At 23.7% G+C, this 17,113-nt stretch overlaps 1 protein-coding gene across 1 annotated transcript; it reads right to left on the reverse strand.

The window, feature by feature from the left end:
* Nucleotides 1-600: 600 nt before the first annotated feature.
* On the reverse strand, nt 601-8,435 carry LOC109815931 (uncharacterized). The gene is made up of 3 exons (XM_029274892.2): nt 8,275-8,435; nt 7,952-8,089; nt 601-1,072 (listed from the first exon to the last, which is right to left on the reverse strand). The coding sequence occupies exons 1-3, from the start codon at nt 8,357-8,359 to the stop codon at nt 897-899; spliced, it is 399 nt and encodes a 132-aa protein (XP_029130725.1). The 5' UTR covers nt 8,360-8,435; the 3' UTR covers nt 601-896.
* Between the last annotated feature and the right edge of the window lie 8,678 nt (nt 8,436-17,113).

The following is a 17,113-nucleotide window of genomic DNA, read 5'->3' on the forward strand; positions in this document are numbered from 1 at the left end:
ATTCTATTATATAATTTAGCATTAGTAAATGGAATAAATTATGCTTTTATCCTCTTTATTATATATATATAAAAAAAACTAAACAATGCAATTACTAAAGCTAATGGTTCTTATATATGTTTGTTTAAGGCTTTAGGTTTTTGGTTCAAACCCCCTCTATGAACATTTTTTTTTTATCAATTACTAAACTATGAATTTCCTTGTCACATCAACAGCATGTGTTCTAGCAATGAGGAAAAGTGCAAATAAGCCACAAGTATCAAATTTAAAATAGTGTGTCAATCAAAAAAAAAAAACAAAAAGAAGTACAAACTGGTAAAGAAAAATGATAAAAATAAATAAATAAATTTTTGAGATAAGCACAAGCTCAAGCAACTAGAAAAAAAATTAATTCCAATTAATTTCAATCTTTTGGATAATAAAACTTTTGATGCATACAAGCCCAATTAACATTCTTTCAAATAGTATCATATTAAAAATTCACTTGCACCATTTATTAATTTTGGAGTAGTTTTCGAACAATCAAAATTTTCATTGACTTAGACGAAGGAATTCAGCAAATTGTCTAAATTCAAAATAAAAAATTTGAAGAAAATTGGATATATAAAAATAAGATGCCTTTTTATTCAAACACATGTAGAACTATGTGCAACACTATAGTCCCTCAAACATAAAACTTAGATACAACCTAAAGGAAATACACTTCACCATCACAAGATGAAGATTACTCAAAACAAGGAAAACCTGAAACGTAACCTAGCTAATTAGTCCTAACCATGTCCCACACATGAAACTAGCTAAGCCAATGCTCACTTTGAACGAAAATTAAACAACATAAACTTAAAATTTAAATAACTGAATAAGGCATCATCAACAAAGGATCTTTTCTAAGACAATCAAAAGAACCCAAAAGTAGGTCCAGGTCCATGTCCATGTCCTTGTTCATGTCCATCTCTGAACATGTTGTTAAATCGACGGTTGCGCGTGACGCTCCCATCAATCACATGGTTCCTCAAAAATGGTTGTGGGCATACATTCATAGTGTCATTAACATTGGAAGAGGAACCTCCACCTGCAAAAAAATGAGGAGAGTTATAAGTGCTCTCATCGAGTAACTTTTCTTTTTTCTCATCAATACGTGTCTTCAAATTCAACAATGCAATCTTGAACTTTTCAAGCTGGGCTTTGTTCATGTTTTCAATTGGTGTGGCCCACCAAAAGTGATTCTCCGCAGTCTTCAGCAAACGACTCAGTTCCTCCTCCCGTTTCTTCTCTGCAGCAAACTGGTTGGATAGATAGCCAAGGTGTGCATGGAGCTCACGCTCATCCACAGTGAGGTGGGCCAAGCTAGTAAGGGGAGGAGCAACCCTCCCCGTATAACGTTGGATGACGGAATCCACGTTGGGGGTGCCAAAGGAGAAAACTCTTTCACCACGTGAGAACACGATAACAGCAAGGTCCACTCCACAAAGGGTTGCGAGCTCACTTGCTTTCTTGAAGACCCCATTGCGACGCTTTGAGAATGTCACTTGAAGGTTCCGCTCATTCGTCATCTTTTTCATCTCGATCTTTTGCCGTCCTCTCGTCTTCTTTACGATAGCGCTCATGTTCGTCACTTTTTTTGAATCCATAAGCTGTATGTTATGTTTTCGTATTATATGAATTTCAGGTGTGACTTTGAGAAAAATGGTTGTGTTCAATATATATATAGACTCACTCGAAGTTTGGTTTAGCAAAGCAAGCACAACTCTATGAACTCACTAGCAAGTGTTGTTTATGCTTTAAATATATATATATATATATATATATATATATATATATATATATATATATATATATATATATATATATTTTTTTTTTTTTTTTTTTTTTTTTCTTTTCTAGAATAAGTGATCCTACAAATCTCATTTGGAAGCCTTACATGGTATGCTTACAATAACAGGTCATATAAATATAACCTACCATATTTATATTTAGGGGGCAAATACATGTATATTTAAAATTGGATTTTTCTCCTAGCTGCTTTTCATTTACACTCATAATTATATAATTTATTTGAAAGAATATAAATCTATTTAATAATTAATTAAAAAATCCAATAGGTAATTGTTTATTACTATGTACCAAAATTATTTTGGTGCAGTTGACTTTCTACGCCTTTTTGCAACTTGCACAAATATTAAAACAACTAAGAGGAAAAGCAAAAGGAAATTTATTTTTTCCTCAAATGGTGAATTTCATTTAACTCCACTTGATAACCATCAGTTTAGTTTGAAGTTCAACTCAAGTTTAATTTGAACATATTTTTTTTTCTTTTCTGGCTCAACCATGATTTGATTCAATCTCGCAAACAATTTGATTCATATTGTTAGTTTGACTCAATTTAAAAATTATGATTATGTTACACATTTTTTATTTATTTCATAAAATAATTAAAATTTATTAGAAACTTAATCGCAAATAAATAATATATTTAATATTATTAAATTCATACAATTAAATTTTAAATTAATTTTAATTTTTTACATATATAAATTTAATTCATGAACTAAATGAATCAAATAATATGTAATTTAAGTTCATTTATTTAATGAGAATTTAGATTTAACTCATTTAGTTTATGAATCAAGTTCAATAAACTAATTACCAAATTGAATCTCAAACTAATGTCAAATTGGTTTGATTCAATGTCAATTCTATGCAAAAATGTAAGGAGAAAGTAATATATTTTAATCTTTTATAGAACATAATATTTAAAAATAATAATAATTAATGTAACCCCTCACGTTCTAAATGATTATTTTTACATTGTCATCTATACCAAACTTTTGTGTATTTTAAGTTGGTTGAATTTCATACTTAAGAACTTAATATATAAACTTGAATTTAATTTAATTTTCCCCATGTTTAATTATGAACCTAGAGATAAAAAAAAAATGTAAGCAATATAATTACACAGAAGATTACATTTCATTTTAGAGTTTATGCAGGTGGATAGGAAGTGAGAGATATAAGAGAGAGAGAATCACACATGTGAGTACGTCAATTTAATAACTCAATTTTTTTTTAAAAAAAAAAAAGTTGACTAATTTTAAATTTCTGTCTATTATTTTTACCATGCAAGGTATAGAAGTAAAGTATTCTTTAAAAAATTATTCATATGTAAAATGAATTTAAAAGATTAATTTTTATTTGGAATATGAAATAAAAGCCATACAAGGTATAGAAGTAAAGTACTCTTTAAAAAATCATTCATATGTAAAAGGAATTTAAAAGATTAATTTTTATTTGGGATATGAAATAGAAATCCTTATATATATATATATATATATATATATATATATATATATATATATATATATATATATATATATATATATATATATATATTAATTCTATAATAAAACACCGTATTCAACAAGAAATAAAATAAAAATTATTTATAATTAAAATTAATTTAAAAGAATAAATTTTATTTCCGATGGTGAAATAAAACTCGTTTTTTCCGGGATATGAAAATCATTTTAAATATAAATATAAATATATTTGTTGAATTATATAAACTAAAATCAGTTTTGAATTACGCAACTAAGAGAGCGATAAAAAAAAAAATGTGAGTATGCCAATATAATTACTCCGTTTAAGAGCGAACATTATTAAGTTTTTATCTATTACTTTTCCCATATAAGTTACAAGAGTGAAATATTCTTTAAAAATTTATTTATATGTAAAATGAATTTAAAAGAATAAATCTCATTTGGAAGGTGAAATGAAACTCCTTTTAAATATAAATATAAATACATTTTTTTTAATTTCACAACTAAAATCAGTTTTTCAAGATAATTTAAAATAAAAATTATATTTCTCAAAATTTATTTGAGGAGTTATTAAGGTACATTGAATTTTAGAGTATATGTAGATGGATAGAAGTAGGAAACAGAAAGAAAAAGAAGAAAGAGAAAATAACGTGTGTGAGTACACGATTACTCTTTTTTTAAATTTTATTTATAAGTTGAAAACATTTTAGTTTATATTTACTATTTTTGCAATATAAGGTATATCTTTAAAATTTTATGTCGATATAAAATATTCTCAAATTAAGAATGTGACAACTTTAAACTTAGGTTATAAATGTTATGTTCATTTTTCTTTTATTCTTGAATTTTAATGTAAGATCTAATGTACATTTATAATTCTCATTTCTTATAATAAAAAAATATTCTCAAATGTATGTATATATTAGATAAGAGTTTTTTCCTATCATAATAATAAAAATGATACTTCAAATTAAACTAAAATTTTCATAAATGAATGATAGATAAAATATAGAGCTATGATTACATAAATGTATAAAAAATAAAAAAAAGTGGTGTTAATATACTCATATTTCAATCATTGTTAATGGAAGCTCACCAAAAGAGTTTGCAATTGGAAAAAAAAAAAAAAAAAAAAAAGTTAAGTGAAAGAGATTTTTTGTCCTTATTATTATTATTTTTAAATTTTAAGTGCATAGTGTATAGTGGTATGGATATAAATCATAAGAAAATGAAATATTTATTCAAATCAATTAATCCTCACTTTGTTGCTTATTATGGATTTAGAAAAAGTGGAAAAGACAAATTACTGAAAGCAAAAGCATAACCCAGGTACTCAAAGTCAAGAGACAAGACCCTCCCCACTGAAATTTTGATTCAAATCTTACGCAGCCATTAACTTTCTCATTTTTCCAATTTATTAAATGAATATCCTTATTAGAATTATTTTGCAAACTTACAAAGTCTCTCTCTTCCCCGTTTCTTCATATTTTTTATTACAATTAATTTTGGTATATAGTAAACAATTACGTATTGTATCCTTAATTATTAAACAAATTTTTCAAAGAAACAATAAGATTACGAGATCAAAAGTACCAGGGAAAGATGTAGCTAAAGATTTATTTAGAATTAGTGTCTAATATGGACAGTTACAATCTCTTTCTCTTCCCATTTATTCCTACTCTCTTTTTTATAATTATTTTCCCAATAAAGAGTTACAAGATGTTAATAAATCATTATTACTTTAATATTTTGTTAGCACTCTTCCTTTTCCTGGTATAAACCTTTTTAATGGGTAGTTTACTAACAATAAATCGAATCTACTTCACAAAATTGAACTTCACGTCTATGCTTGTTACTTTGAGCTCGCATAACCAAAAATTCATAATGCCTTGCATGTCTTCTTCCTAAATACAAGGTGATAACCAGATTTCTAGTCTAGCTTGAAAAAATCTATTCATCTTGCAACTCACATTCAATAATTTCTCAATCACAAGAATACGAAACTTGCTGAGGGTTGTAATTTTATTTAAGGCCATGCATGTAGTGTAGTCCACACAAAAAGGCCAACCTCTATTTTAACAAGAATTTTGGGACTTGAATATGGATTGATACTTCACCTAATTAATGATTCCAGCTTGTAGCATTTCATCGATTTCATCTACTATATAGTTTTTCAATTCCAGATTTCTAATAATGGAGGTTCTTATATGGCTTGAGGTTAGGAATTAAATCCCCCTCTTAAGTCTTGTAGCATGATCCTATTTTAAGAGGTGGTAAGCCCTATTGTTTGTCACAACTCCTTCAAAATGTTTTTCACAACTCTTGTAGTGTATCCTATTGTTTAAAAAACTTCCTCTTCTTTATACTTTAATAACTAAGAACCCTTGCCCCTTATTTTGAAAGTTCTTGTATATTAATTTAATAGATGTTTTAGCCTTATAAAGTGTTGATTCCCCTTAAAATAAAAAAATAAATTTAGATATAGATGTTGTAGTCTTAAAAAGTGTTGATTCCCTTTCAAATGAAAAAATTATTAAGAGATCCTGAATCATATAATCTTTAACCAAACTCTACATGATATGTAATCAAATGTTAGTAAAGTTTTTATACATTGAAAAACTCAAATACATATTATATAGTTATTGATTGAACCATCCGCACTTAATAGACTTGAACTAATACTTAAATATTTCTACTTCAAGATCTGTAATATATTGCCAATTTCAATTTTGAAGATTAATTCTTAAATATATATTCTAATCTCCCCTAAATTAATTTTCTTTTGTTGAATTTGTAGGCCTTGTACTTGCAAAACCAATCCTTTATAGGCCTTTTTGCATTGGATTTTATGCCTACCAACCTTCACATAATATGCAAGTGTCCCCTCTACTAGCTAGCTAGTAACCATACTGCACCAACTTCATAGATATGAAATTGCATGTGAGGCTTCACAATTCATCAACAAAATCATATTTGTTTTCAAATGTTCCACGCCATGCATATATATATATTTTTTTTCATGTAGGGCTTCTTCCTTGTTTTTGCCAAGTCTTATGAAATAAATGTTTGCGTAATTTCTAATAAACTTGCCTTAGATCTCATTTCCACTAATATTCTAAAAGATGGAATGTTAGATTCAATCCTTCTTTGGTAAACACTTGATTGTCGTCGATCATCTAGACATTGTTCATCATTTCTACTAATATCCTGGCTAGATGAAACTACAATTCTTCGTTCATTTCTTCCCTTAACCAATTTATAAAAATGCCTTTGAGGTATTCTAGATCAATATCTTTCAAAGGCCTTGCATACAACTCTATCTTCTACCTAAAATAGTACCTAGTAATAATATACTTTGAACCCAAAACCAATTCAGAGGGATTTTGCTTCATTAAAGGACAAAATATTCTTCTGAAAGAAATTCTGAAACACTACCATCATGGATTTGGATTGTAAGACTCCCACCATTATTGAAACAAACTCGAGGCTTTTCCTTCCATGGTTAGCATTGTTTCTTGTAATTTCACCTTCTCTATTATTTCTTTAATTTAAAAATATCTTTCCAACTTAATTATTCAACCTCCTATAAGCATAATCCCTAGATAACAAGGGATATTTAGCTTCTTGCAACACTCTTCTTGATGTTCATAATTTTCCTTTTTAAATAAGGAGGTATAATTGTTTCTTTTGGATCAGCTATTGCTTTAAGTTGCGATTTCATGCCTAAATAAAAAATTAACCTCAATCTTTTATTAAGGATCGGAGTATAAGTGTTGAATTATTAGCACATAAGTGTTGAATTATTTGTGCTAATGATTTTGGTCTATCTTTCTATTAACCTGTCTCTATGTCCTTGTTTTTTATCATGCCCTTAAGGAAGCTCTACCCATAGTACAACTACCATTTAACTAAACAAAGATCTAGATTCTTGATGCTCTCTACCTATTTTTTTGAAACTTCCTTTCCACCTTCTCCTTCTTTCATGACTGGATACTTTTATCTAAAGATTTCAAACGTCCCCTCATTCTCGTGCGCACCATGAACCATAAGGCTCCCTAGAGTTTTGTCAGTTTTGATACCAATTGATGAAATTGGGTAATAAATAATAAGGAAATGAAGCAATCAATCTCCACTTTGTAGTTTAGTAGATCAGATGGATTCATAAATTGGAATGGATGGCACAAATTACTGAAAACAAAATAATATAACCTAGGTATTTGAGAAACTTGGACTCTCCGATTGAAATTCTTAATCAAATCTTATGAGAGTAAATCCTTATGACTCTAATATCTTATCACCACCTGCTATAAACCTTCTTTATGGGTAGTTAGTTACTAACATATGATAGACAAAACAACATATAATTTGATGTTATTCAATGGATGCGTAATGTAGGTTCCAAGAACATGGAGATTTTAAACCTGTAACTTGTTGCAAATAACAATTTAGTGCAAGTATCATTTAGCTATCAATATACGTGTCATCAAATCCTTGTTGAATCTTTCTTAGATATCCTCAAAATTAATGATAAACTTCATAACAGTCAATTGATCACTCTAAATCTAGAAGAGGAATAAGCCATCAATGCCGAAAATTCATTAAAATAAAAACTGAGATAAATTACTTTCACTTACCTTTAAATTGTTGTTGATGCTTACTCCCAAATGCACTCAATTGAGCCACTAGAATTGATCTAGTGGTAGAGAATTGGAAAATTTGGATTATTATGCACAGGGTCTTAGGTCCGAATTTTGTTATTCTCGTTCTCATTCCTGTTGATAAAAAGAATGCACTCAACATGACTATCATTGTAAAAACTGAGCAAAAGAAGGTACATAATTTCGTAGACTATGGATCAACGTGGTGGATAAACATGCATAAGTTACATGTACAGAATGTCTTCAGGCAAAAAAAAATGTTTGAAAGATAGTTTAAAAATGGGTGATGGCGAAAATACCTCCTTTTTGTAGGGTTCTTGAAATGGACCAATATCCATAGCAAGCTGGCAAATTGCAAAAATATCTATCGTGGGATTTTAACATTGCCAGAAAATAGTTGAGATGAATCTGAAGGTGAGAGCATCTAAATATATAGAGAGGTTAGCTTACTTATATGGAAATGATGGGCAAATTTATAATTCTTTAATTTGGTTTCTTTTTTAAGATTTTTAGGAGCAAGATTGGACCTTCTAAGGTGAATGCAATAATTCTTTCGAAATGTAATTTTAAACATAATTCCACTCTTGACAAAGTTTAATTAGCTAGGAGATTAATGGTTTTTGATATCGCCTACGCTGTGAATATTGAGTACGATAATAATTAAAGTTCATATCAAATAAAATTGAACTTAAAGATTAAATATGTTTTTAATTTCACAAATTTAAGATAAATTTATGTTTTATTTTTTTAATTTAAAATTATTATTTTTAATCTATGTAATTTTTAAAAATTTTATTTTAATCTCTTAAGTCATTAATAATATATTTAAAAGTGATAGATTGAGATAGTTATATACAATCAATTAGGTTTAATGTGATATTTTCGGTAGCAAAATATCAATAGATAAATTTTATACGATTTTCTAAAAAAAAAAATGAGAAAAAAGTTAAAACAATTTTTTAAAAAAATTATAGAAGCTAAAAAGACCACTTTTAAATTTGAAAGAGTAAAAACAATTTTACCTTAAATTTGAGGGATTAAAAAATTTAACTTAAAATTGATAAACTAAAAATATATTTAAGTCATAAAAAAAATTAAATGGACTAAAACCATAATTTAGGTTTAAAGGCCTATAAAAAAATTACATTTCAAAGGGATTAAAATCATAATTTACCTTTTAATATATGTATCTTAATCTTAAACACAAAAATTAACTGTTTTAACGTAAAAGTTTTAAATAGTGTTCCTGTCCAAAAAGAAATTAAAAATAATGTTAAAAAATAATCAATTGACCCTGTTGAGGAAAAAAAATTGTATATTGAATTATAATTAAACTAATATATATTAATCATTATATTTAACATAAATTTAATATACAAATTAAGTTTAATTATATTATAAATTAAATTTAAATATAATAATTATTTTCGTATGTGTATAAATAGTAGCAAAAATTTTTGAACCTATGACCGACCTATTATGCAAACAATCTCAAACCATACCAGCAATACTAGTTGGTTAAATAATGTAGTTACCATGACAAATTTAATTATATCGTATGATTTAATAAATTAAAATTAGTATATTAATTTTGTATATTAATTTACTAATTTAGTAAATAATCCTAATTAAAATAAGTAGTGTATGAAATTTAATTAAACTATTATACATTAACTTAATTAAATTTCATATATCCCTCTCTCAGCCTAAGGGTCGAAATTGGGATAGGTCTTCCCGGTGCAGTTTAGTTTGATTTTTGACTTACAAGTTGTATAAGTCAAATAAAAAAATTAAGTATAATTAGATTTTTTTTAGTTTAATTTCAGACTTAAATATGTTTTTAATCTCTCAAATTTAAAGTAAATTTATTTTTGATCCCTCAAATTTAAAATTATTATTTTTAACCCCTGTAATTTTGAAAATTTTTATTTTAATCCTCATATTCAAATTTTGTTAAGAAATTTATCAAATATTATTGTATAAGATCTACCTATTAATATTATAATTAGTGAAAATATCACATTAAATCTAATTGATATTCCATAATTGTCTTAATTTGTTACTGTCAGATATATTATTGATGATCTAAGAGACTAAAACAAGACTTTTTAATATTACAGGGACTAAAAATAATAATTTTAAATTTGAAAGACTAAAAACAAATTTATCTTAAATTTGAGAGACTAAAAACATATTTAAACCTTAATTTTATTATAAAATTCAAACCAAACCAAACAAAATCAATCTTTCATAATTTGGTTTGATTCGATTTTTATGATTTTAAAAAATTTCTAAAAATATGTAATATTGAGTATTTTGTTTAAGACTAGTAGGTAAAAAATTAAAGTTAAAAGTATACAAATACCAAAAAATTTCAATCACTTATATTAAATACCAATTCTTATCTTATTATTTTAGTGAAACATTTATTTAATACATGCAATTTTAATTATTGTATCAAATATTTTTTTCTCATACATATATATATATATATAAAATAAAATAAAGTATATTATAATGTGTATTTGGAGAAAAAAAGATTACTTTTTAGCAACTTACAATTTTATAAAACACTCTTTTATGTTATGTGTTAATGTTATATACATACACTATACATTTGGAAAAAATATATATTTACATATAAGTGTCGTTTGATTTAGTTTTAGTCCGGTAGATTTTATATTTCAATCAAAAAATCGAATCCTTTAGAAAAATAATAATCCAAAAAGAATCTCTGGTTTGCGGTTTCCATCAGTTTGTAATTTTTTTGGATTTTTTTTGATTTTGTGTTTGGGTTGAATCTAATTAATTATTGTAATTTTTATGAATCAAGAAAATTTTCATATATAATTTAATTTATTAATTAGTATAAAATAAATGAGCATATCTTGTAAAAAAAAGTTATAGTTGGGAGAAGAGATTCAATTAAAAATGGTTAGTCATATTTTTTTAGTAGGGATTAATTATTGATATAATTAATAGATACTTTATACCAATAACAATTATTAAATAGGTTAAATAATATTTTTGGTCTTTTATCTTGTTTGTTAGATTTCATTATGATCTTTTATTTGTTAAAATGTTTATTTTAGTCCTTTTAATATAATAATCATTTTTAATTTTGTAAAACCATTTTGAATAAATTTTTTAACGGATTAAATACCTAAAACTTATAACATTAGAATCATCTATATAAAAATAAAGAAATTCAATTTATCTTCAAATTCAATAAGGCTATACATATAGTAAAAATCGTATGAAAAATATATTTCATAAACAACTATATTAAATTAGATTTTAAAATTTTTTATTTTATTTTTTTAGACTTCTCTTTTACAATTTACAACATGTTTATGATATTTTTTGTTTTGAACTTCAATCATAATCAATAGTTTTAGTATAAGTAAATATAATGAGACAAGTTTGAAGTTTTGAATCATTAAAAAAAATAATCAAAATCCCGTTCCAAAATTGAAAAAAATCTTTATTTCAAAAAAGGAATAAATTAACCCAAATTTTAAAATTAATGGATAAAAATGAATATTTTAAAAGATACAAGACTAAAATAAATCTTAAAATAAGATAAAGGACTAAAAATATAATTTGACCTATTAAATATATCAGAAATTAATACAAAAATTTAATTTATGAAATTTAATAATATATTGACATAAAAATTTGTATATATTAACTTTCCACGCGAAAAATAAACTTAATATTCAAATTAAATTTTAATTTAAATAGTAAATTAATTTTTTTATAATTGTAAATTCCACATATTAACTAGTTAGTATATTACAACTAATTCAGTATATACAAATTAATGTATTAATTTTACTAAATTTCCTATATATATATTAAATATTAATTAGTATATACCAAATTAGTAAATTAATATCCCAAAAAATTCTAAATATGATAATTTCTATAAATTAAATTTAATCTACCAGTTAGTAAAGTCAAATTAGAATATTAAATTATTCAATAAAAAAAATCATACCAAATTAGTAAATTAAAATCTCAAAAAATTCTAAATTTGATAATTTCCATAAATTTAAATTCAATGTACCAACTATTAATGTCAAATTAGAATATTTAATTATTCAAAATAAATAAATTTCAAACCAAATTAATAAATTAATATCTCAAAATATTCTAAATTCGATCATTTCAATAAATTAAATTTTAATGTACAAAATACTAAAGTCAAATTAGAATATTAAAATGATATCATAACTAAAGTCAAATTAGAATATTAAATTTTAATGTAAAAGATACTAAAAAAATGTTTGATCGAGAGGAAGGAAGGGAAGGAAAGGTAGTGTTTTTATTATTATTATTATGTGACTTACAAGAGAAAAAGATTTTAAAAATTAATTTACTTTTATATCTTTATAATTTTAAATTTAAAATCTGTTTCCTCTCCTTCAAATCCTCTAATATTAGGATGGAGTTAAAATTAAATAAGGGGTTTTGCTCCACTCTAGTCCCCCTCTCACCTCCTTTCTCCTAAAATTTAAACCAAAAAAAAAAAATTAATTTTGCTCCCTTCCATTTTCTTCCGACTAATTCCTATGTAAAGAGGTTCGTAGTTAACACTAATCTTAAATAGGATCACACCTTATCCTAATCTAAACTTTTATCTACATTTGTTTAAAATATTAAATTATTTTAAAAAATAATGTCATATATTAAATACTAGTATATTAAAATTATAATAACTTATAATAATTAATTATAAATTATTTAATATATTAATTAGTATATGATAAATTAATAAATAAATACACTAATTTTTTACAAAATTTTAATGTATTAATTAGTCTAATTTCATTAAATGTAATATAATAATTAATTTAAATTAAATTATTATATTATCATCAATATACTAATATATATATATATATATATATATATATATATATATATATATATATATATATATATATATATATATATATATATATATATATATATATATATATATATATATATATATATATATGAAGAAGATTATAATAACATTGATGTAATTTTTACTAAGTATTATATCGCTTAATAATTTTATATTAAATGTGAATTTTGTAAATTCAATCGTTAGATTGAAAGATCATATCATTTTATATGTGTATATCAAATTTTGTTAAAATTAAACAACGTAATCAAAATGTTCATATTTTAGTATATTTTAAAATGAATATATTACGTTAATTTTGTTTTATAAGAATAAAATATCAAATCATCTTAGATTAATATAAAATTATATATATATATATATATAGGAGCGTTATAATAACACTGGTATAATTTTTACTAAGTATTACACCGCTCAATAACTTTATATTAAATGTGAATTTTGTAAATCCAACCGTTAGATTGAAATTTATTTACTCTTAGATTATATATACAAAATTTTATATTAATCCAAGATGATTTGATATTTTATTCATATAAAACAAAATTGACGTAATATATTCATTTTAAAATATACTATAATATTACCTTCAAGTTGTTGTTCAATTTTAACAAAATTTGATATACACATATAAAGTGATATGAACTTTCAATCTAACAGTTGAATTTACAAAATTTACAATTAATACAAAGTTATTGAAAGTGTAATACTTAATAAAAATTACACCGGTATTATTAAACCCTTCTCACACACACACACACATATACATATATATATATATATATATATATATATATATATATATATTCAAATTAATATATTAAATAAAAAGTCATTAGCAAATATGGTTTAACACTCGTGTTCCTTAATCAAAGTCTCGAGTAAGATCTGTGCCTTGAGCATGTAGGTTAGGAGTAGGGGTACCATTGTAACAACCTAAAGAAAAAGAATTACAACTCCTTATAAAAAAATCAATTAATATGTTAAATTATTATTAAATTAAATTCAATGTATTAATTAATCATAATAAAATTAGTACATTAAAATGATATATGATTTTAATAATTGAGTTCATACAAATTCATATATTGATTAATACATTAATTAATATACTTAATTAATCAAATTATTACATTAATATAATGAATAATTGATTAATTATTTAAATCAATACATTAATTAGTACAATTAATTAATTAAATGAATACATGAATTAATATAATAAATTTATTAATTATTACATTAATGAATATAATTAATTATTTAAATTAATACATTCATTAATATAATTAATTAATTCAATTGACAAATTAATATATACATTGAAGTAAATTTTTTATACTAATTAAAATATTATTTAGTATATACCAAATTGGTAAACTAAAATATTCATTAAATTTGAATGTAAGTTACTATAATAACAAATATTATTAAATATATATTTAATATTAAATTATTGTATAATTTGTATATTTTTTATTTTTATTTTTATTCAAATATTTAGTATATATTAATTTGTAGCCACTAAAGTTGATTTAATGGTAAATGATTGGAGTAATATGCACAAGGTTTAGATTTAAATTTTCTTGTCATTTTTGTAATTCTCATGATATAAAAAAAAGTTTATATTGATCATTAGAGAAATGCTAGCAACATTTTCTTAGCACTCTCTTGCTAATACTTTTTATAATTGATAAAAAAAGTTACAAATTTTAACAAGTCCTACTATTAAATAAGGAGACAGACTCATTCAATAAAATCTAAAACCTATAAAATTAGTTACTTCTAATAAATTTTAATTAATAATAAAGCATGTTAAAATAAAAATAAAAAAATGTGAACAATGTCCAATATAATTGACACTACTTTAATAATTAGTATACAGTAAATTAGTTTATTAAAAAAATGTGAAAAAGGTTCGGTATCGCTGACATATAGTTGGTTCATAAAATAACTCGATTGATGTTTAATTTTTAGGTTCGCTGCATATAATTTTTTTTTTAGACATAGTCTACACAATAATCCAAAACTAATAATTAAGGAATAATTTATACATAGATTGTGTATATGAAAAATACTTTGTTGAAAAAGATAACATCTACTTTATGGGTTGGAGGGACATCCTTGAACAAATCAAATAATTATAATTTTAATATATTAAGTTAAATTTAATATAAAAATTTTAATAAATTAATCAAAATATGTTATGTCTTTTTTGAAAATCATGTTATCGATGACTAAATTTTTTAAGGATTTAATCAATTATATCTTTAATGAAATTTCTTTTTTTAATCAAATTTTTTTTGTCTATAAAACTTAAACTTTAGATCTTGTTTAAAGGGTATCATTTTTAGTTTTACTCAAATCAATTACTTATAAAGTGTATGAAGTTTATATTAATATTTGTATAAATATAAATTACTTAGTTTTTTTAATGTGAAAATTTGTATACTAAATAATTGATTTAATTAAATTTTGTATGCTTAAATATATTAAGTAAGTAGTACATACCAAATTATTAAATTAATACACGGTGGAAGAATGAGAGTCTATATTTTTTTTTAGGTTCGTTCCTGGAGTATCTACCGCCGACAGCAGTGACTAATCTCCTCGCTAGGTTGGAGGCACCTCAAAGGGTGGAATAGCTGGCCCCAAGATTTAACGCGACTGCATACACAAGGCAGGATTCGAACCCCTGACCTTAATTAAGCGTGGATCAACCCCTACCGCTGAACCACACGCTTGGGGTTTGAGAGTCTATATTTGATCTCTATTGTTGTTATCGTAAACTATTCTATATAGAAAAAAATATTCATATTAAATTTAAATGAATTTAGTATATAAAATGATTAGAAATTTAATTTGAATTTACTTTAAATCTATATATTAACATTAGTATGTTTATGTACTAAATTAGTATATACTAATTAAAATATTAATTAGTATATAAATTTTTTTAATAAATACACTAATTTTAATCTGTAAAAAATATTGAATAATAATTTAATATAAAATTTTAATGATTAATCAGTATCTCAAAATTTAATTTACAAATAAGATTTTATTAATTTGTTTCAATTTTTATATTAATTAATATATCAATTAGTTTGTGCCAAATTATTTAATTAATATACTCATTAAATTTAAATTTAATTTGTATAAAATTATTGCTGAATTTAAATATAATATAATTTTATATTTTTCTATTGATATTAGATTATTAGTACATGATATTCATGCATTTAATTATTTGTTCGTTTTGTATATAATAATTAATACATACTAATTAGTGTACAATAATTGGTGAATTAAGATACTAATTTTAATCTATTTTGATTAAATTTAATAATAGTTTGAGGAAATGCTAGCAACATGTTTTTTATTATTAGCTCAAGTTTATTAAAAAAATTGATCTTTTATGGGTCCCATTTTTTATTTATTCATCCATCAAATTTTTTTATTTTTAATAAATTTTATTTGAAAATAGAGTGTGTTACAAATAGTGTATTTGGAATGTTAACAAATCTTCTCCAATAGTAATTCTTAATTTATGCAAAAATCATTATTTGCAAGTTATTCAATTGGAGCATTCTAACGTGAAAGACACATTCTGAGAGTCAATCTCATAAAAATTCTCAAGAGCGAATTTTTAATGATATTTTTTTTTAATGAATCTTTCCAAAAAAAACAAAAAAAAAAAACTCATAATTTTTAATAAATTTTATTCAAAAGTAGAGTGTGTATGTTTGGAATGTACAACCATCTCTAATAATAATTGACTTATTGTATGAAGAATCATTCTCCGCAAAGTTTTATCATTGGAGCATTATGATGTAAATGATACTGTTTGAGAGTCAATCTTATACAAGAACTCGCAAGAAAGAGTTCTTAACAATAAAATAAGTTTTTAATATTTAATAAATAATTTTATATAAAAATATAAAATTGTGTGATTTGTAATAGCCCAATAGGTTATTACACTTGGTATGACAATGCAACAAAAAATATAAACATCATTTAGTCTAGGGTTATCATGCACAGAGTACTAGAATTATTCATACAAAAAAATATATGTATATATAGAAAACACAAAACAATCCTTACCAATATTAGTTGAAAAACAAAATGTAACAAATCGATAAATCTCTACACGTACTTAATATACGACACAACTACAATGTACGAAAAACAAACATCTTAAAGCCTAGGATTACCATGCAAAC

This window comes from Cajanus cajan, chromosome 7, assembly GCF_000230855.2.
Source record: "Cajanus cajan strain Asha chromosome 7, NIPB_CcT2T_4, whole genome shotgun sequence".
NCBI lineage: Eukaryota > Viridiplantae > Streptophyta > Magnoliopsida > Fabales > Fabaceae > Cajanus > Cajanus cajan.